This window comes from Aulonocara stuartgranti (genome assembly GCF_965226115.1).
Source record: "Aulonocara stuartgranti genome assembly, chromosome: 23".
NCBI classification, from domain to species: Eukaryota; Metazoa; Chordata; class Actinopteri; order Cichliformes; family Cichlidae; genus Aulonocara; species Aulonocara stuartgranti.
In genome coordinates this window covers 42,316,787-42,339,761 of record NC_138958.1, presented here as the reverse complement: position 1 = coordinate 42,339,761, position 22,975 = coordinate 42,316,787, and the positions used below count along the sequence as shown (strand labels likewise).

The window sequence follows — 22,975 nt, the reverse complement described above, 5'->3', positions numbered from 1 at the left end:
ATCCTCATATGTGGCTCTGATTTTTCATAAAAACAAAAATAAGGTTAAAAAAAAAATCTGGTAATTCTTTGTTTTTACATTTATCGGGCCCCAATGTGCCTAAATATCAAAGAGAAATTAAAAATGCATGCCGTGGAAGAGTTCGGGTCTTAGGAGGTTAAAGCAGCATTCAAAGACGAGCCCTAAAGCGTGTACCTTTTTCTTTTGAAGTTTTAGCTCCACTGACGGCAAAATGTCACCTTATCCCACACGTAGTCAGACTGATGTAAAGTTTTTGAGGCAAATGCTGCCGTTTATATTTTCATTAAAACATTTCTGACCATGTTCTGAAGAGTGGTCTGTGCGGAAGAGACTAAAACCTGGATTCTTACTAATAACCATCATCCCAGGAGCGGATGTCCTGCAAACTCCCATCAAGGTCAGACAGGGCAATGCACAGGGAAACATCTCAGACTCTCAGTATGTTAAATGGCAAAGTTGTTGACGATACAATTAGAAGAAAGTATGTGTTTGCTAAAATGTAACAAAGCGTAGCAACCTACGGAAACCATTCTTTAGATAGAAAAGTGGAGATGCTTGGACATAATTCACAAACACCTCATACCAACTGCCGGGCACGGTGGTGGAGGCGCGATGGTTTGAGCTTGTTCTGCAGCCACAGGGCCTGCACGCCCTGCAGTCATTGTGTCGACCATGATTTCCTCTATATATCAAAGTAGTCTACAATCAAATGTGAGGCCACCTGTCTGACAACTAAAGCTTGGCTTAAACTGATCGTGCAGCAGGTAAATGATCCCAAGTCCAGCAACAAATCTACAACAGAATGGCTGAAAAAGTGCAGATCTGAACCCGATTACATGCTGTAATCTTTTAAAGCGGAGTGGATCAAAACTCCTTCACCATGATGTGACTGACAAAGTCACACAGGAAATAAACACTTCATGCTATTGCTGCTAAAGGTGGTTCTACAAACTACTGAATAATGAGGGGCTGGTTCTGTATTAAGGCTTAATTCTTATTAAATAAATAATAAAGTATAATATGTCATATGTTGTTGTTCATCTGAAGGTGAATTAACCTCATTTCACAGTCCGATTTATAAAACCTTAAAACCTGACATAATGTGTACTTTCTTTTTAGCATGATTGTATCCGATCGTCCGATGGTCCAATTTAGAAATATTTTTAAGTGTAAGCTGCTTTTATTTGTCAAAACTATATTGATTTATCAACATAAACCCAATAAAAATTACCATTTGTAAGCGCGTGTTTTTACGCACCGCTGTACAGCTTGATGAGTATCATCATTTTTCTGCCTCCATATTCTCTGGATTTATTCTGCTTTTATGAACTTACAAATTCTACTTTAAACCTTCTTGAATGGTAACGCAACCACACTAAACATGCAGATTTTATTCATGAGAATTTAAATTTAATGCTGAAATAACAACAGCAGAACTTCAGCAAACTGCACTTTTATTCTGAGGTGCTGCTTTTCCAAGAGCACAAGATTAGAAGTCGCAGCGCGCTTCCTCCCCGGCCGTCCTCTCTCCAAAGTCTAAATCAATCACTTCCTGTTAGTGGAGAAGTGGACACACTGGACACTAGGATGTAATTTTGGCAAATCAACTTTACTGCTTCTCATTTAGAGGAGAGGAGCCGCTTTTGTCGTGTGCAGAGCCTGATTTCAGTGGAGTTAGCCACATTTGTACTGGTTAAATTATCGTTATTGTGTAATATGCAGTTGTTTTATGTAAACAATGTACAATAATGTGCAAATCATTTCTTTTCAACTTTCAATTATCAGAAGAATCTTTGATATCAAGGTAAAGAAATCAGTTAAGATTTGGTCATTTTTAAAGAGTTAATGCGACGCTCACATAAAGTCATAAAGCTTCCCTTCACACTGTTAAATCTGACTCAATTGATGGCGGCGATGATGAAGGTGATGATGAAGATGCACTGAGACAGCCTAGAGGGAGGGCACTGATATTTTGGAACAAAGACAAGTAGCCGAGCGCTCCATCCAACCAAAGAGGAGGAAACAGGAGGTGACACCGCGGGTCGACTGACCTCACACACATCAGACACACACACACACACCCTCCAGACTCACTGACCAGAATCGACCGAAGACTTCAAAGTTCTGACATGGAGACAGGGCCGAGTTACCCTGTAACATCCTCAAGAAAGCTACGTCTCCTCAAAGCTGCTACAGCGCAGATAAAAAATGCCAAAATTAAGGCTAAAATTATAATGTGACAATCTGGTCTGCTTGACTGTGAGAACTGGCTGCTGGTCCGTGTGTTTGTGATCTAGGATGGAGAAAAAAAAAAATTGTGCTGGTGTTTAACAGGATAAATGATTAATCAAGAAAATAATCAAGTCCTTCCTCACTTCTGCCTCTCCTAGTAAAAAAAGTTAATGACAAAGAGTTACAGCTAATCAAACTTTAAAGACAAGATCACATTTCTTCAAGTTTATTCCAGGACACTTCAGGATGGTTGTACCCGTTTTGCCCCGATAAAACTTTCACCACTAACAGAAGGGTTGTAAGTATTTACGAACAATCACCACCATCACATTAAGTGTTTCAAGCTGTTTTCCCCTCTCAAACCTAATGTACCTCGAGGCTTGCCTAAAAGTAAGCCAATACTCCTCTGAGACTCTGGAGCACAGGCGCGGTGAAATACACCGAGGCCTGCTCCTCCAAACCTGATCCCCACCAGCACACGCTTCAGTCAAAGAAAAACATGGAAAGAGTTCCTGTGCAAGATGAATGATGAGTATGATATGAATGATGGTCTCCTGGGCGGTGGACTCAAAGTGACCTGAAGAATCACGCCCTGCGCTCAGAACTGGTTTAAATGAAGGAAAAGGAGGAGTGAAAGAAAAGTTCAAATTAAGTTTTCTAGTTGTTTAGAGAAAAAAAAAGTGGTCACTCATAATTTATAGAACAGAGGACCCATCATGCTATTTACTGTATAAATAGTGTTAGAGGCGGCGGACTCAGACACCTCTAAATGACTAGTTTCGAGCACTTTTCTCTAGTCTTGGATCTTTATGATGTCATCAAATGAGCTATAATAATCTCAGGCACAGGCATATTTCATACAGAGACTTCAGCTTAAAGAGATTAAGAAGGTTTATTTTGCTGTTCCTTTTATTTCATTATATCCTGCTACAATGGTAGGTGCTCCTATTAGAAATGTGTGGTTGGTTTTTTTAAATGTATCATTATTACTGCATGTCAGATACACCAACTTTTAGTTTAACTTTTCAAAAGTGGTAGAATTTGGTTGGGTTACCATTTGATTGCTAATGTTTGTGTAAATCGTGCCACTGTATTGATAAATCCCAGAAAGAAAGACTGCACACCCCAAGCAGCCACCTTGGTAATGGTATCTGGAAACTCCTATCTAAACACAACCACATAAAAACTACGAAGCATGGAGCCACCAGACAACTCTGATAACCAGAACACTGGTGACGCTGTAGCTCATCCAGCCCACGATCCACCGCAGTTCACAGGTTAATGTGTGAAGCACAGAAAAAAAGGTGAGAAGTTTCCCTGTCACTGGTTTGGCTGTTTTGCATAAACTAATGAGAATTAAAATCCACAGAGAATGACAAATATGACCTTGACCACAATATAATCAAAATCCATTAGGTGATCCTTGCATTTCAATAAAAGCTGACCAACACTCCAGGAAGAGTAGTTATTCTTGTGAACAATGGACAGACAGGATGACAGACGCCTCCCTATAGCGTGACCACGTCAATCCTTTGACCGGATGATCTAAAAAGCTCAGAAACAGCCTGGGGACTTTAAAACAACCCCACCGCCTCAGCAAGTTCATACTCGCACTAGACATGTGCAAACACGATAATATAAGTTAACCCTTTAAGACCTACCATAGAACCAAGTCCGCCAGAGCTCATATTATATTTTTACATGCTGTAGTGCCATTTTTGGGAGCATTTCAAGATGCTATACATCAATACAACCATTATAGCCCAAATTTTAATAATATGTCTGCATTAAGTGCATAGTAATTACATAAATTGCAAAAAATGCAATAAACTACAAAAAAAATTGAAAATCGTTTTTGTTTTTTAACATACATTTCTAGTTAGAGAAATTTAAGAGGCTTATCCCTCAAAACTGTAAATACAAAAAAGTTGCACAAAATAGTTTCCCACCACAGGAAATTTAGTTTGAGTGTTTTCATAGTTTTATTTTTGAAATACACCAATTTTTATATACTGCAGGAAAAATGAAAATAAATATTATACTGCAAATTTGCACAAAAACAGCATATGCATCAAAATAAACTATTTCCAGTGCAATATGACTTCTAAGCATCCCAGAAACGTGTTTCTGGAATATTATGTTTTTGTTGGTGCAAGTGCTTTTTATGCAGTTTTTGCAAAGCTATATGTGGAAGGAAACTGTGACCGAGGACAAGCTGATGGCATCAGATGTAAGTACAACTCCTCCGGTTTCATATGCAAAAAAAATTATTGTGCTAGCTTACGTGGTTGCAGTGCTACCGGGATTTAAAAATAGTTACGCAAAATGGAGCGTGCTGCTCTGACCGGCTTTAAAGGGTTAATTACCAACTCAACTCAAAGTGCTGATACATTTGACGTGTCTGTGTCAACCCAACAGAGCACTAAACAAATGCCATGATAGTCCACGATATAGCTTCAGTCACCCATTAAAGATGATTAGTACATTTGCTTCATCTTTACTATGATATCATGTCTGCCTGTCGTGCAGCTCTGCTGTACCTGCGGACCAGGGAAACAGCTCAGGTTTGACTCTTTGGGCACAGTGACTGAGACAGCGACCATGGGTTTCTATTCTTTGAGTGCCACCTTTCTTTGGTATGTCCTGGTTATATGTTCAACAAAGTGATTCCATTCAATGTTACTTTAATTTGTTGGCCAAACACACTTTTCCTGAATACCTGCGAGGAAAAAAGAGTAAAAATAGCACATTTCGGTATGTGAAAAGATTTTTAAAAAGACGTTAATCCACTGCATAATGACTACAGCTACACTCTTATATAATGACATCATTTAAAAAGTGGCTAGCTGACAGTCAGAAGATAGGCATTTCTCTGACGCTGTGATAACACCAGGTTACAGTCTGACATTGCCGTGAGTGATCAAAGACGCGCTTTGCATAATTCTGATGCATAAACTCCGGTTGCTTGTTTCAGCGACGACACCGCTACTCGAGGAACGGAGCTATAATTAGAAAGCCTCCGCTTTCTCAGTTAGCCTCCTTCCTTTATTTCTTTGTTCTTGATGGTGGAGCGGACGGAGAACGAGGGGAAGGAAGGAGGGAAGGAGGTAGGAAGAGAGGGGATTTAAAATACTTAGTGACTGAGAAGATTATTTTGTTTATTACACAGCCATAAATAAACGGCAGAAAAAGGCACTCGGAAATGTGAACGCATCTCAAGCTGTGCCTTTGGAGAGGACGCGGTATCACCAGAGAGAGGCCTCCACCCGCCCCCTCCTCACGAGAGGGGCTCTAGGAGTAACTGATCCCCCACTAGCAGGGTGACGCACAGCCTCTTGCCCACAGCTGTTCCTCCTCTGAATCTAGACCGCTGTCCAGACCTTCCTACCCCTCTTTTATGAACTCGTGAACTCTCTCAACAGTTACTTGACAAGCTTTAAACACTGCCTTTAAGCTTCCTGTGTACTACAAACAGAGCCAGCAGAAGAAACAGGGGAAAAAAAGAAGAAGAAGTGTGGATGTGCTGCTACATAAGCACGTGCACACAACTATTTCCATAATTTCACTGCATGTAAGCACGGCATCAAAAAAAAAGAAGAAAAAAAGAAAGCTGCTCTAAGGGTGATCTAACAGACTGTAAAATAAGCTAGTTTGTGTTTTTAATAAACAAAGATTTGGTCAAACTGTTTGCAATTAGGTAATGATCATCTGCAGGAAAAAAGCAGTAAGTGGCCCACGATGTATCATCTCAAAAGGGCTGCACAAAAGACGCTTAAAAAAAACGAAAAGCAAAAAGTAAAGTCTTTCTGGATTGTCAAACAGAATTTCAGCATCTCCCTTATGTCCTCGTGTTTCTTTCTTCACACACCTACTTCAATCACGTTTCATGTACAGAAGGAGGGAAAAAGCCTTTGAGTCGAGCTGGGCCTGAAGTGTGTGGCGTTATCTCCATTTGTACAGTTGCACTGAGACACAGTGAGACGCAGCCTATGACGGCCGGCTTCTTGTGCCAGGTAGTCTGCTTTCAGACGTGGTCAGACGATCTGGCTTATTTCAGGCGTACTGAACTCTTAACCCTTTACTGGGCTTCCTGTGAAGCTGGCAGCAAAGCTCTGTGGTGTCTCTGCGTCATCTTAAGAATTGCAAAGGGATTAGAAACAAACTGTCTGATACCATTGCCATCTGGTTTGAGGACACTGTCCTACCTCAAAAGGAAAAAAAACAAAACAAATGGACATCTGGGTGACCGGGTGAATAAGCGCAAGTAAAACATGAGTTAAAGCCATGGACTGTAAAAGGGTATATTTGAACCCAAACCATGATCTATTATCGCAGCAGGCTGCTGCAGTTGTTCGTAGTTTGCATTGAAGATGTGAACCACAGATGGAAACATGTGAGTCTTTTCTAACATGTTGCTTATTGCTAAGGCAAATTACTGCTAGGCGAGTAGATGCAAGTGTTTGCAAGCAAGTAGGTATTTTCCATGCAAACTATGGGAAGCAGTGGCAACCTGCTAGTAACCAAAGTACTCACAAGTAGGTTTTAAATGCAATACCCACTTTGTGACTGACAGCTAGCAACCTCCAGCTACTACCTGTCAGCTGGTTGGGGAGTACACATTTTTCCACAGCGACCAGAGGATGCAATGGCGATCATTGATCGTTTTCTTGGCCTGTTTAAATGAGGTCTCGGTGGCGAGACTTGCAGTGCATAAAAATGGAAACTCATGTCAACTATGAGAAGAAAGAAAACAAATCAAACTCAAGTGATCATTTAATTGTAGCACTGAGTTATTTTGACGAATATTGTTCCCTAAAGCAGTGTGTCAACAACCTTAAGGGGGTAAAAATAAGCCATCTCTGAATTTCACTTATTAAATTTGAAGCGGGTTAACTTTGCTCGGGTCTAAGCTATAAATCCATGCACTTTAATCTCTCAGGCCTGTGAGGTGACAGATCGAGGTTTAAAAAGGAATCTATCGATTAATAACATAAATGATTAGACCAACACCACTACTGGTCCCTCTTTGCATGTTTAGGCTGCTTAATAATCTGATTTCATGCATTCTTGTTGTCACGTGAAGCTGACATGGCTACACATTAGGCAGCTTTGGTGTGCAGTGACTGGTATGGGGAAAATCACATCTGATAGAGTGGAAGCAACGCCACTGATATCCTGGTGTATCAGGAAGTGTGTGATAAAAATGGTATCCAAATCCCAGCCTGAGTTTTGGTGCTGCAGCAGCTTCATTAAGCAAAAAAGGGTCTTCTTCTCTGGTGATAGGATGGCAGAAACTAAACTACAGTGGATCTCTAATAGAATATCTGGCTCCTGTCTGAGCTAATAAAACTAAAATGGCTGTCGGTGGAAATGAAAACAGTCTGATTGGATTTCTCTGGGTTAATCCCTTGAGAAGAGTCCAAGGCGTAAACTGCCCGAAACACACACACACACGAACACAAAAGACTGACGATTACCACCAGTGCATCTAATGAAACTGTGTGTGCGCTCTCTGCTCCATAAAGCAGGACAGCACTGGTAGAGTGGAATACTAAACACTATAAAAACACCATTTAGCTTCACAGAAACAAAGCCACCGGGAGGCTAAGTTTCCCTCGTTACTCGCTGCATGTTTAATAAGAACACCAGTAAATGAAGGCAAATTGTACTTCTTATCTGACACACTGACATACAGCTGCCTTAAAATGAATGACCACACTGATATGGACTTCATAGGAAATATATTTTTAGGTCTGTTATTGCTTTTAGATGTTTACACTACAAAAGATAGATAAGCTGGGAAACCTACATTTATCCAGACTTCCATGAATTTACAGCACTATGCAAAAGCCATCCGTCATTTCCTTTTATTTGCTTCAAGGAGCCAGGCATGGTCTTTTTTTAAAATTGCTCTTGAACACTAGTTCTCCTGACTTTCTGAATGTTTTAACATTTTTTTGGACACCGACTGCATTTTCCCCTCATTTTCAGTCCAGTCCTTGCACCTGACCAGTTTAACAGAAATGCTTTTTTTCTTAAGCCAGTTCGTACAGACCTATCAATCATTCAAGCATTAAAAAGGCACTGAAGGGATAAACCAGTAAAGTGTCTACCTACACAAAGCAAATAAATGTGAAGGTACAAGAGTGAGTGTCTACACGGTGGAGGCTCTGTTATGGTTTAGGCTAGATTTCAACCAGTGGTGTTGGAGACGTCAAAACTGATGGAATTATGAAAGCAGAAAACATATTTGATCCACCATACAGTAGCATATGGAAAGAACAAGACTGACAACAGCTTCATTTTCCAGCATGACAATGATACCAGTGGAAACACCATCAGTCATGGACTGGCCTCCCCAGAGGCTGGACCTCCACATTATAGAAGCATAGTGGGATCATGTCGACAGAACAGAACAAAAGGCCGAAACATCCAAAGAAGAGCTTTGGATGTCCTTCAAGAAGCCTGGAGAACTATTCCTGAAGACTGCTTAAAGAAATAATGAGAAAGATGCCTAAGAGGGTTCAGCCTGTGCTGAAGAATAAAGGTGGTCACACGAAATATTGACTTTCACTTTCGTTAGCACCTTAAATACTGTATCTCCGTGTAAGATTGCACGTTTCATTAAACCACTGAAATGAATATTCACTTCCACCTGCATCTTTGGTCTCAGCAGAGCTGCTAAATATTTTCTGCAGACATGTGTTTTACCAGAAAGCGAATAGAATTTTTAAGAGTTAACTGTTTCACAAGACTGCCCCATAGATTTCTGCAAGCAATCAACCTGACTAATGATGCAATCACATCACACATTGGCATCCACGAAACACTGCCTTCTATAGTCGGAAACATTTTGACACTCTCTCTTGTTGACTGGCACGCAGTGTAAGCCCAAACAGAAGAATCCCCCTGCGTGCGGTCACGATGTTTTATCTTTGCATGTGCGACGCTTCTGCTTGAAAACTGCTGCCTTAGCAGTCTGATGACACTGTGATCTGCTGTTTCCAAGGATTTCTTCAAAGCTGCATCTCTGTTCCTACTCCGGTTTAACTGTGGGACGTAATGGAGTGAAAATTATGGCACAGTGCAACTCTGTGCAACATTTTCAATTTGTGTTCGACTGTCAAACCCGTCCCTTCCCTTTTCCTCTTCTAGCGCTCGGTTTCCCGCTTTTTGATTGGCAACCATTTGCTCTACTTTTTCAATAAAGTAAAAAAAGGCAGAACGGCACCGCATTTGATGTTTTCAGTCAGTCATCTTTCATTTGAGCTGAAAACCTGAAACAGGTAGTTCTGACTTTTAGCAGTCATCTAGGGGACACAGAAATGTATTTTTTTTTAAAGTCAAATGATTGCTGAATTTTTCTCAAGTTTTATGTACTTTAATTGTTGAAACAAGCTGCACTAAAATTTTTATTACAAGGCAATTTAAACATGATTCATGAGTCATTTGCTTGACTTTTGTTTAATATGCATGTGGATTAAGAGCCATTATTATGACCTGCTGTACTTCCTAAACGACGTCCAAAAGCCCTGCAGAAGGGGACCGACAAGCATAACAAGCTTTACCTGCACTGTGTGCAGAGGAAGCTGTGCAAGAACCACAAGAACAGCACAACCAGGTGGGCCACTCATCTGACTTTTTCCAGATGAGGTTTGGTTTATTAGACAAGAAATTAGACTTGCTCTACCTCAGACTGAGCACAACAGGAAATGAGGAACTGACTAACACCTGAGTCAAAAACAACTTGTAGGATTCAGGACTCTGTAATTCTGTTTTTTGCTTTAAAAAAAGGTCAAATAAAGGTATCATCATATGGAAGCCCGTTTCCGCCACTAAAAAAAAACAAAAACAAGTATCCATAACTTGAAATTTCAAGTTATTTTCTTGAAATTTCGACTTATTAACTCAAAATTTGGAGTTAGCTCTGCCAATCAGTAAACTACGTGAATGAGGTCACTTTCTTGTTACCCAGAAGCATATGGCGCAGAACGTGCACTCAAAAGCATTTCGAGAAAATAACTCGAAATTTCGAGTTATGGATCCTTTTTTTTTTTCTTTTTGTGGCGGAAACGGGCTTCCATATCATCATGATGTGGATATAGTAAATATGAGTTAATAATTAAAAAAAAAAAAAAAAAAAAAAAAAAAGTTGTAGTTTACACCTTTGTCCATCGGATATAAAATGCCATCCCGCTATGATTTTGTGCTTTTATAATTAGAAATGTGTGAAATTTTGCCTCGATAAGCTTAAAACTCAACTAATCTGCTCTACGTTGGCTCACCATGACCTTGAATAGCAAAATCTAATCACTTTGTCCTTGACTGTGAATGTCAACAAATCCCCTCACAATGTTTCTCATATACCGTGTACCGGACAACCCAAGTAATGCCTCAGGCCACTGGGCCGAGGATAAAAATTCAAAAAGAGGAGGAAAAAAAAAATACAGACCTATGAATCTCAGGCATCTGTAGTGCGTCTGTACAGTTTGAAACCGGGACAGGTGGAGCTGACAAGCTAAACCTGGTGTCCTGTTGATTGTGGGGTGGGTGGGTGGGGCTGGACTCTTTGTCCAAGCGCACACAAAGATGGACTTAATGGGCAAATCTGTCATCCTCAAACTGAGGGTGTCTAATAACTATACATATAAACTACAACTAACCTCAACTAACAGTTGTTGAATGGACTCTGTGTGTTGGCTGTGTTTTCTTTGGGTTTTTTGTTTTTAGTAGTAAAAATTATTAGTTCACCAGAAACATTAAATGGAGAATCATTTGGTCTTTCTGTCAGATCACCACTTCCTACACTTCCCCGTCTATCCGCTCTTCATCCCTCTTTCTACTGAACTCTTTCTCTCGCCACTTTTAATTCCCTGCCTTCCTCTCGTCCTCATCTCTCTCTTTAGGAAACTTTGCATGGTGTTCTCCAACGACTCTCCCTCCATTTACTGCCTCCTCTATTCACTCTCTTCCACTCTCACTCACTTTAACAATCTGTTTAGCTCCCCACCACAACCCCCCCACCCTCAACCATTCACTCCCGCCATCTCTTCCCATCTCTCTCCAGCTCTGGGTCTATTCTTTCTCTACCTCGTTCTGTGTCCCCGGCCGGCTAACGGAGCGTGAGATTGGCTAATTAACGGCTGCCTGTCGGCCCTGCGAAGACAGCTGGGTTATTTGGTGAGAGTGGAGAGAAGAGAGGAGAGACTGAAGAGGAAATGAGGAGAGGAGCGAAAGAGAGTATCGTTGTGTATCTATCGCCCAACCTGATTTTAAAATAAAACTTCAAACTTGCAGTGCGCATTTTTTAGTTAGTTATCGTGTTCTACTATACACACACGAACTGGGTTAATTTGTTTAAACTATATCAATCAGTATTTTGTATCTCATGAGAAAGGCCACATGAGCAGTCTAACCAAATTAAGGCCAACGTCACATCTCCTTTTAGCGCCATTTTGGTTGCCACCACCTCCTCAGCAGTAATGTGGCACGAGCTTCCAGTGCACAGCGCTGCAGAGCATGGTTAAGTGAATATTTGTGCTTAATTTCATCTCTTGTTCCCATCACGGCAGCACTGACAAGTATAGCTGGTGTCAAGAAATGTAAACGCCACCCGACTAATGATTTAAAAAACTGTCAAAAACTAAAAAACTCAATTCTAACATAAACCACCGTCCTACACAGAGACACGCTGGAAACACTAGATGCGTTTCTGTGTTGCTCATGTGCGGCGCTCACTCATACGCTGGCACCCTAAATTGGCACTCAGTCGACAAAACCTTTGGAACCCTTCATCAGCAGGCAGTCATTTGTCCATCATGTGTCTGTCTGTGGGTTGGTGATTTGCAGGTGTGCAGTACTCAGTTTGTCAGAGGTTCTTGTCTCCAAACTGCAGAGCTGGGCGATACTTCTATGCGGATTTGTCCATACAATCATTTCTACATCATATAAACTCCAATCCTGTCTTTCTCTGGCCAGGAGACACTTTTGCAAAGGGAGGAGGTTTGGAGCGACTTTGTGGCCGTTGCTGTGGCTCCTAAATTCTTCTACTTTGCAATAATACCACTTACAGCTGATTGTTCCCTCCCAGATATTCCACAAATCTCACAAACTAAATGCAATGGTGAAGCCCTATTATAGCATCATGCTTGAATTCAGTGAGCTGTTTAGAACAATGCATTGCTTCACAAATGTTTGGAAAGGCAGACTGCACGGCTAGATGCTTGACTTTATACATCTGTGGTACTGGGACCTGCATGCAAAGATTTAGAGGTGTGACCCAATGCTTTTTCCCATACAGTGTATATTAAGTTGAAGTAAGCACCAACACCTGTATCGGCCAAACTACATAAATACATACACAAATAATCAGCTGCTGGCTACGGTAAATACCACCTATATTGATTAATTGATTGACCTACGGTCCGTACTTTCTATAAAATGTTTTGGCTGGGTCTTCTTCTAGTAAATTATACAAGCCAGTTATTAGCTTGGTAAACCTGCTATATGGTATATGCTAGAGGAGTTCATTTAAAGGAACAAACAAATAAAAGAACTAAACACAATCAGATAATCAGGAAAAGACTGCCAGTACCGTGGTTTTATTCCAAACCGTGTTTTTAGGCCCTCGTTCTCTAAAAAAAACAAAACAAAAAAAAAAAACTGTGGACCTGGAGGGATTGCTGGCAGACAAATGTAGGCATGATCGCTGTGCCAACAGGATTCAATATCATTTGTTTTTCCTCAGAATTACCCAAGAATTTTCACCAAAACCTTCTTGGAATAATGCAATGTTTACTTTTTACTATAAATATCTTTGTGCACTTCTATGAGACACACTACAGTAAACAGCAGTGATACAAACTACTTAGAGGAAAGCTGTTTCAAATGCAAATTTATTTTCCCAAGCTCACTGGTTAAGTTTAGTACCTTTAACAACCATCTTGGTTGGCATTTGCTAATTGTAGCCATCTAGCTTTCTTTTTGCTTGCATGCCTGATGCCTCATTTGGAAGGGGAAAGAACAGTGTGTGTCTGTACTAGTGAATCACTGAGGAATAAAGCTTTATGCCTTCCCCAGCAGGTACAGAGTGATATGCTGTTACTTAAACAATAGAATTTCAGGCTGTTAAAAACAGTGGTATCTTGTGAAAAGTGTCACATTTTTAGAGGCACTGCTTCAAAACACAAAGAAAACTATCTCTAATGGTGATGTCATCTCCCCTCCACTGACATCTAGCATGCAACATCTGACAAGTGCAGACTTCCACGAGTGCAACAACATGCCATTCATTCCTCGGGTAATGAAGGCTGCATATCCGCACGCAGCACGTCGAGTTAATGAAAAGCAAAACAACACAGGGTCAAAGACAGCGAGACAAACACACACATCAATCTTTGAGTTAGGGTAAGAAAAATCTTCCATAAACTTTAATTTACAAATGATTACACTGTCCAATTACTGTATGCCATGGAGGGTGGTACTCTTGCTTGATTAGTAAATTAGGTCTAAATTTAACTCTAAAAGAACAAAGGATCAAAGTAATCTCAGCGCGGGGAGGAAGAGAGCATCCGATCATTATGGAATAACATCCTGTAAACCTGACATATTTGTCCACAATTAATTCTCCCGTCATCACCGGGGTCGTGAAACTCCCCACGCAGAAGGTGATGAAAGCGGTGACGGTAATTGAAATGCGATTTGAACGCCAATAATCGTGTCTGAAGTTATCCCACGCACCATCAGATTTCTGAAAAATAATTACCTACAACTCCAGCGGCTGTGTGGAGGTATCGGTGTGTGGTACTGCTAAAAACTAATCAAACACGCACAAGTTAAAAACCAACTAAAAGCTGCCACTTTCACTGCATGCACACAAGTTCAACTTAGGACTTATTATGTATTCATGATGCTTTGAGCTAAATGCTAGAACCAACCATTGACCGATGCTGGCCATTTGCTAATGGCTGATAAATGAAAATAAAAATGTAAAGAAGAGACTGGAGCTTTAACACTTTTAACGCTTTAACCCTGTTATTAGTGTTGATATTGCATAGTTTGTCCATCAGAGGGCACTCTGCAACTTTTCTGCTGGTAACTGTTGTTTTTAAACTTGTGAGCAAACCAAAATTATTTTTTAAACCACACAGCGAGATTATCTTAACACGAACTCCCAAATAACTACACGTAGCAAATGTTACAGAAACCTGTGGCTTCCTGTGTCTCTATCAAATATTTAAATCCCCAAATATTGATATCATATATCGGTTGGCCACTAATAAATGCTAACATGAACATTAGCACTAAAGATGAAGCGCAAATACATTTTTGTAGGTTTGGGTTTAAGAACAATTTAAATACCTTTGACATTAAAGGATGTTTGAGTAAGCATTTTATAGCAGTTTATCAAACTGTAAGAGAATGATATAAACCAGACAGACTCCATGTTTGAGTCATGTGGCAAGATGGTTGAAAATGTACCACATGGTGCAGGAAACAGGAATTACAGCATGTCCATCATTATGATTAGAAGGCATCTTCTCATAGATCAGGGGTGTCCAACTCCAGGCCTCGAGGGCCTGCAGGTTTTAGATGTGTCCTTGATCCATCACAGCTGATTCAAATGACTAAATTAGCTCCTCAACATGTCCTGAAGTTCTCCAGAGGCCTGGTAATGAACTAATCATTTGATTCAGGTGTGTTGACCCAGGGTGAGATCTAAAACCTGCAGGACACCGACCCTCGAGGCCTGGAGGTGGACACCCCTGTCATAGATGCTTTGATGATGGTAGAAGAGAAGGGCTTGTGAATGAGGAGCAGGTTAAAGAATCACCTTTAATGGGATCGTGACAGATGCATTTCTTTCTTTTGCCACCTGAATACAGTTATCCATGCGTCTAACAGGGCATCCAGTACACCTCATAGGAAGTGATTATTCATTACGCAATAATTTTGACTCATAAACAGAATTCCTACTTGGGGCAATCGTGGCGCAAGAGTTGGGAGTTCATCTTGTAATCGGAAGGTTGCCAGTTTGAGGCCCGGCTTGGACAGTCTCGGTCGTTGTGTCCTTGGGCAAGACACTTCACCCGTTGCCTACTGCTGGTGGTCAGAGGGCCCGGTGGCGCCAGTGTCCGGCAGCCTCGCCTCTGTCAGTGCGTCCCAGGGTGGCTGTGGCTACAATGTAGCTGCCATCACCAGTGTGTGAATGTGTGTGTGAATGGGTGGATGACAGGTTGTGTAAAGTGCTTTGGGGTCCTTAGGGACTAGAAAAGTGCTATACAACTACAGGCCATTTACCATTTTACTGATCAGAATTCGTCATGCACCAAAGATCAACAATCTGCAATTGGGAAGTTATCCTGTTTGAACACAAGGGTCTCCTTGGCTAGCAATTCTTACCCTAAGCTTCCAATTGGGATAAAATCTACTATTAATTAGTTGCACAATTACAGTCTACTGTGGATGACATGATAACCGATTTCAATCCTGCTCATTTGTAAAAAATATTAAAATATCTTAGACGACAGAGCGACATGATACAGGTTCCTTTGACTCATGTAACGTCGCTCCATAAATGTTGACGTAGCAACGCACTTACACGTATGGAGTCAGTAGTTTCACTAATAATGGGCTGAGTCAGCGTAACAGTGAATAGGAGCATTGAATGACTAAGCAGTGAGGAACAATGCGGGATGTTATGTACGCAATTGTGTTTCACCATGCCCGCTGTTAAAGCAAGCTCCGACAGGAGAGCCGTTTTTGGCCATCTCTAAGGAATGTACTGTTCTCTCTAACACGCACGCACACACAGACTGTTGCTCAACCTCTTCAGTAATTTCTTAGTTTCCTTCTTGTGTCACAACAATAAGCTTCAGAGTCAAGGCAGTAACAAATCACTTGTATTAGAACACACACAAACACGAGCTGTTATTATACAACTTGCTGTCGCACCCAAGAAAAAGCTTTGTGTGTTTGATGTAAGGACACCTGCATAAGCTGAGATTTGGCGGTTGTCCAAACTGGGGAAACCTACATGCCACACCTTTGCTGCTGCATGTCACTCGATTCCAGTTTCCTAATTGGTCCTTTAACTTGTGTGTAATCTGTTTGTTATGGATACTTGTCCCGCTTTCGACCACTTTCGCAGACTTAAACACACCTGCCTGTCACAGTCGTTTAACCCCTAAATATAAACAGTGTTTGTGGTTAGCTAGATCACAGAAGAACTCTATGGTCACATGATCATCCGCAGCGATACGTACAATGATATAACTGCACGTGTTATTACCCAGAAAAATGCCTATTTATAGCAAGCGTTCAAAGATCAAACATGAACTGATACAGCTCGGTGTTTTGTCTGTGCATTTAAATCTGTCCAACTCTCTCTAACCTTCACAGAAACTAGTCTGAGAGGAAAACAAATCCAACCAGCATGGCCAAGCTGTCTCAAATATACATTTGTTATTGACAAATTGTGCAGAAGAGCATCTCTGAATGGACAGCGTGTCAAACCTGTAAGCAGATGGGCAAAATTGGAGATTGGAAAACTGGAAAAGCGCTGCCTGGTCTGATGAGCTCTAAACTCAACTAGATGTTAAGGTCAGAATTGTATACACAACATGAAATCATGATTCCAGCCGGATAATGTGTGATGTCCCAAAACGGGTTTCGTGGGTGTGACAATAACTCCACTGTACTCAGATGGCCTCCACAGTCACCAAATCTAAATCAAATAGAGCACCTTTGGGATGTGGTGAAACAGGAAATTCACATCGTGAATATGGACCAAACCTCCGTCACCTTCTTGAATCTGTGCCATGAAGAATTAAGACAGTTGTGAAGGTAGCTAGCTTAATTCTTCATGACAAAGTGTACTAAATAAAGTGACTGGTGGGTGTATACTTCCCCTGGATGTATATAACCTGTTAGTTCATTAATAAACATGTATTTCATATATGATAAAGAACCGCTCCAGCTGTGCTACGTTAATCCGCAGCCGTAAAACGCACTCCCCCCTTCACTCCTGTTTGAGTCACATCTGCTACAACCTGCCAGCTGTTTCACAAACCCACTGCGATCGTCAGAAAACAGAAATAAATAAAAGAGGGAACAAATGAAAGCCGATCAGGTGCTGAATGAGAGCGATTTTCAGACCAAATGTTACTTGCAGAGCAAAGTGTGACTCAAAGCGCCTTCATTCATGCACAAAGTGGAACCAGATGTTGCGCTGAGAGCATGATCACCGATACAGAAATGCCCAAGTAATTCAGCCGGTTCCTACTGCCGTAGCGTTGCACAGCACACACAAATGCTGAAGTGACAAATGATTTGCAATTAGCACTGAGCCCGTTAGTTACAGTTTAACTTAAACCCCGGCCACAGGAAGCACAAATCAGGAAACGTGCGCCATCGTGATGGCAGAAAAAAAGAAAAGAAAACGAGCTTAGAGACAGTTTTTTTATCTCTGAAACTTCTGCCTCTTACTCTACTGAGATACTCATGATAAAAGTAAAAAAACTGAACTATTTTTACTCTGTGAAATGACAGATTTTTGCTAACTGAAGCTATTAGCTAGCTAATTAGGCGTATGTTAGTTTGAAACGGTTGAAATGTCGTCACCAGCTGACTCCTTAGTGAATCCAGGTGACTTGCTTTAACGGAAAGAGACTTCTTGACTTGATGGCCACATACAGTATTTATTCTTAAACGTTAAAACTGCCTGTCTGAGGAAGGCTAACGGCCAACAGCAGAACATAAACCATTTTATGTGCACAACATGCTTTTCCTGACTCTCTCTCCTCCTACAATGAACACATCAATATCCACGTGTAGCATCTTTATCAGCTGTCATGGAGAGGAAGGCTCCGCTCCCTGGTGCAAACCCCCCACAATCCCTGCAGCTCTACACATCTGTGTTAATGCTTACACATATGCACACCTACAAGGACACAGGCGCAAAAATAATCATGTTTGGCTGTAAAAACTGGATTAAAAAAAAGAAAAGAAATTTTATTCATCTCTGTTTGTTAGCTCTGCTTGTTAAAATGCAGCATTAACTATCCATCTGTGCTTTATCAGCTCACTATGTGGATATAATATAGAAAACGCATGTTGGACGGGGCAGGAAGGACGCAAAGAGAAATCTGAGGGAAACAGTGACAGCTGGGCCGAGCGAGGTGGTGAGTTATGCGCACCGTCGTGTGATGTGTTCAAGTTAAAGAGTACAGAGTGAAGAGGAAGAGGAGGGCGTAAGATGAATGGATGTTTAGAGTGATGGAGAAAGAGAGACGGAGGAGGGGGGGGGGGCGAGGCAGACGGAGATATAGATGGACCGAGAGAAGAAAGAAGTAGTGTGTTATACTACAGATGGTTCCCACAGGAGGCATCCATTGGTGTGCTATGGGGACTTTCCAGTGTCACAGAACATTGTACATGTACAGTAATGGAAATAATAAATTCTATTTAACTTCTATTGCATATACTCATACGACCAGTTTACAGCTTAAAACATGCGACTAAAACATGTATAAATTAATAGTATGTTCAGTCTACTCTGCAGCTATCAAATGTATATTCTTAGAAATTTTAATAGTCTGCAAACAGCGTTTCAAAATAACTAAAGGGTTTGGTGTATTTACAGGCCACACAATAATCAGATTTAAAGAAAACACTTTTCTAAATGCAAAAATGAATAAATAAATAATGCACTAATCCACCCATCCATCCATTTTCATCCGCTTATCATTTTCAGAGTCGCTGGGGGGCTGGAGCCCATCCCAGATGTCACAGGGTGAGCGGCAGGGTACACCCTGGACAGGCTGCCAATGAAATGAAGTATACACACGAGCAAACTAAGGCATAAAATAGCCTTTAAGCTGTTTTCTTGGAAGGTTTTCTTACATGAGCAGGAGGCCAAAAAAAGACAGAAAAAAAACAAGACTTCTGACAGCACCTCCTGGATGAGGTAGATCTGATGTTCACGTGCAGGTGTCTTTGTGTGCGTGTGCTCAAGTGCAGTAGTGTATGAGTTAGTGTGTGTCTGTAAGCCTTTAAAGGAGCTGCACATCAACATTCTGCGGAAAAACAGACGTTATGATGGCGTCGAGTCTAATAATTAAGCTCACTGATTACTGGATTAATAATAAGACTACCAGCACTGTGTCAGTGGCTCAGAGTTTTATCATCCCAGGAATAATTTTACCGGTTCTCTCTCACTCACACACACACACACACACACACACACACACACCAAGTGCATCATGTGGAATATTTGTATATTATTATATTATATTTATAATTGGGCAGCATTTTTCAACCAGTGGTAGCGCACCCTGCTGGGCAAAAGCAGTAGTAAAGGTGTCCTCTTTAAGTCGGGATTACACTTTCTGCGAGTCTGTTAGTGTGCACTAGGGTGCACTAGGGTCCACTAAGGACCCAATCATGGAAATTCCATCATCGGACAATAAGCCCGAGGGTTCTTGCAGATGTCCGTGTGACTGTTTGTCTGTGACCGTGTGGATTTTCTATGAGCGCACACCAGGGAGACTCAAAGTTGACCTCAAAGAAGTATAACAGACTTACTCCTTCTCTGTGTCATGGAGCAATGGAGTATAATCTAGGCCTTACTTTTCAGGCCATCGTGTCCATCTTTTATATACAGTGTATGCTTTGTGTATGGCAATTTAATTAACCACAGCCAATTTAAGATAAGGTGCAGCTGCCACAGTGGGTGGAAAGTCCTCACACTTGAAGAGACTGGAAGAAGAGAACATAACAGTGTGTTGAAGCTGTTATTGATTCATGTTCTGCTGATTAAATAATTAACCTGCCCACCAATAATTGAATTTGTATGCATGAACTCAATGACAGTCTGTGTCACAGGATTACAGATTTTGACCTGATGGTAGGAAGGCTGGGCTGTTCTTTGCAAATTCAACAAACTTGGCAAGGTTGCTGCTTTGAGTCACAGCACTGGTTAGACCACCTAACTGAAAGCAAACCCTTCATTCTGGCGTTCTGATGTGACACAATATTGTTTACCGTTTCCCCCTTTTTAACCTGTGGTTTCTCATATCAGAAGAAACTGAAACCTAACAGTACGGACCTCAAAGTCTATATGAGTGAAAGCAGCCTGCATAGAAATGTTAGTACAGTGCACCAAGTAACCAAGCCCCGAATATAAAACCACAAAGGAAAGAGAAAGAATGCAGAACTCTTAATCATCACATCATTCTTATTAAGGCTGCTGCTGACAGGTTGACAGGTGAAGAAGGCAAAGGAAACGTTTGTATGAATTTGCACATGTGGGAGCTGCAGCAGTGTCTCGATGCATGCGTGGAAAAAGATGAAAAGAGCTTGCAACAGTTGCAGATCGTGATTTATGAGTGCACGTGAGAAAACCTCACATACAGTACCTCCATATATGCTGTGTGTGTGTGTGCACTGTACCAGTCTTTGGCGAGGATCCGGAGACGCTGAGCGAGCACTCCATCTTTGCCGTTTCCCACGGATAAACGCTGCTATCGTCCGACTTGATGGCGATGGAGAAGGATGGGCCTGCAAACGCCAGCACATCGGTTCAAATGAGCTTTATTCAAGAGACATTTGACACAGACAACAAACATCAGAGAAACTCTGCTGAGATCAAAAGGGCTCGTTCAAACACAGGCTTGCTTTTAAACCTACATATACGATAATTCGGCATTCGGGTCCCTGAGGAAAGACAGTAGATGTGAGCTTGCGGGGAGAAAATATAGTTCAGCCCTCAGATGATAAATACTGCTTTAAAGTCACAGTCTGCGGGTTCTCTGATATGCTGAAATCAACAGCAGCACTGTAGCTAAAGCAGATGGTAGCTCAAAACCAGAGCTCGGCACCCGCTATAAATTTGTAAAAGGGAACCGCTGCTGCAAGGCTAACAAAGCCCTCAACTATAAAGATTTATAGCTACAATTTCAAGTGTGCCTTCAGTGTTGACACCTTAATGGCTTTATATTCTGCAACCCAATGAAGTTTTCAGGTTGGCTTTGGGCCGTTTCGTTAGAAAAAAGGAAAACGCTTGAGGCTCTTTCGGGTTATGTTTAAAATTAGTTTACTAACAAGTAATTTCTGCTTTTGCATGCTATGCGTCTAAGTGGAAGGAAGGAGTGAAAAGCCATTTTTTACATGTGAAACCTTTTGGAGCTGTAGATCAGGATCTCTCTCACATGGAGCAGAACGTAGTCTGCTTCAGAAACTGTGTCGAAGTGGAGACGGTGTTTTTCTGAAGCAGTTGGAGCATGAATGATGCACCACACACAGCACGATTTGCAAATCGGACCAATCTGGCATCACACTGACTTTGTAATAGGGAGCTGGCAGGTTAAAGACCGGCTAATGTCTTAATAGACTGCGCAAGACGTGGGAATTCTCCCCTGCACCTCAGTCAGGTAAGTCTTTAAATACAGTTCAGAGTGGCAGCTAATCTGTGAGAAAAACTCTCAGTCAGGGATGAGATAAAGAAAAATATGTGTCTGGGTCTTGAACCAGGATCTAGTTTCAGATTTCGAACGTTCATCGAGTCTTGAAATCTACGAGTAGGTTCAGCAGGTCAAGGTCCACGCTAGGCCTCGATGGAAACCTCACACAGGAGCGCTTAACCTGACAGTCTGCCCGCCCCCTCACCGCTCCTCACTCTGTTCTGGATACTTTTAAAATATGTGCAGATGGTCTGCTGAATTATGAGGGTCCCTGCTGAGTTAATCCCCACAGACTCCCATGTTAAACTGCTTTGCAGCATTAAAAAGCAGTTTTAAAGCCAGGTACAAAAAATAAAAGTAAGAAAGTAAGAAAGCTACAGTCAATTTCCCCTTTTTCATGACAACTGTAAGATTTTACACAGCCTTAAGTTCTTCTTAGGCGTGTGTCCACTTTCAACGAAAGGTGGGTGCCAAGAAGAGTGTTACCTTTCTGTGCAGCTTCAAATCCAAGTTGCAATAATCCGACAAATAATACGAATTACTGTTTGGTTAATTGCCAATAAGAAGGTAAGTATATGTCCCAGAGATGCATTTACTAGCCTAGAGTGCGTTTAGAGACCATCTGCAACAATTGGTTTCAATAGCGAAACGTTTATTCCCTGACCAGCTGCCTGTACCCCACTGAGCTGTAATGAAACTTGGAAAAACAGCAAAGCAAACAGGAAACGTTGAACGCTCACCCTCAAAGTAAAAGCTGTGCCTTATTGCTGCTACCAATATTTTCCAAAAAGGTAAAACTTTTATTTTGAAGGCAAAAAAAGTCTCTGCTTCCAGTTTTCATCATGCTTTTCACAGTTTAGCCACCACTCGACGAGCAGGACCTGGTGGTTACTGACCGGGCTCTATTCCTATGTGAACGGGGCTTTAGCAATCAATTTCATAGCAACCACTGGCAACCGGTCAGGAAATATAGATGTGTCCTTTGGGACCAGTTAACCCCAGATAGTTGGTAACCAGATCTAAGCCTGTGTGATTCTATGCCTGGAAACCAACACATGGAAGAATTGGGATCATCATAGAAAAAAAATAAGGATTCATTTGGATATTAGCAAACATGTAGATGGATAGAAATGATCCCTATCCTTGGACAACATAATTTGTGGTGAATTTGTGTCTTAAAGTGTAGTGCTGATTGGGTTGCAAAACAAGAAAAGTGACGTACAAATTAATTTGATCGTGTGGAGAAAAGGAAAAAAAAAAAA

The 22,975-nt window shown here is 41.3% G+C and overlaps 1 protein-coding gene across 1 annotated transcript in view; it reads right to left on the bottom strand.

The window, feature by feature from the left end:
• Nucleotides 1–22,975, bottom strand: part of ptgfrnb (prostaglandin F2 receptor inhibitor b) — a 78,005-nt gene that overhangs the window by 8,271 nt on the left and 46,759 nt on the right. Inside the window, exon 11 of the mRNA XM_082523448.1 lies at nucleotides 20,704–20,811. Coding sequence (XP_082379574.1) covers nucleotides 20,704–20,811 — 108 coding nt within the window. The remainder of the gene's footprint in view (nucleotides 1–20,703; nucleotides 20,812–22,975) is intronic.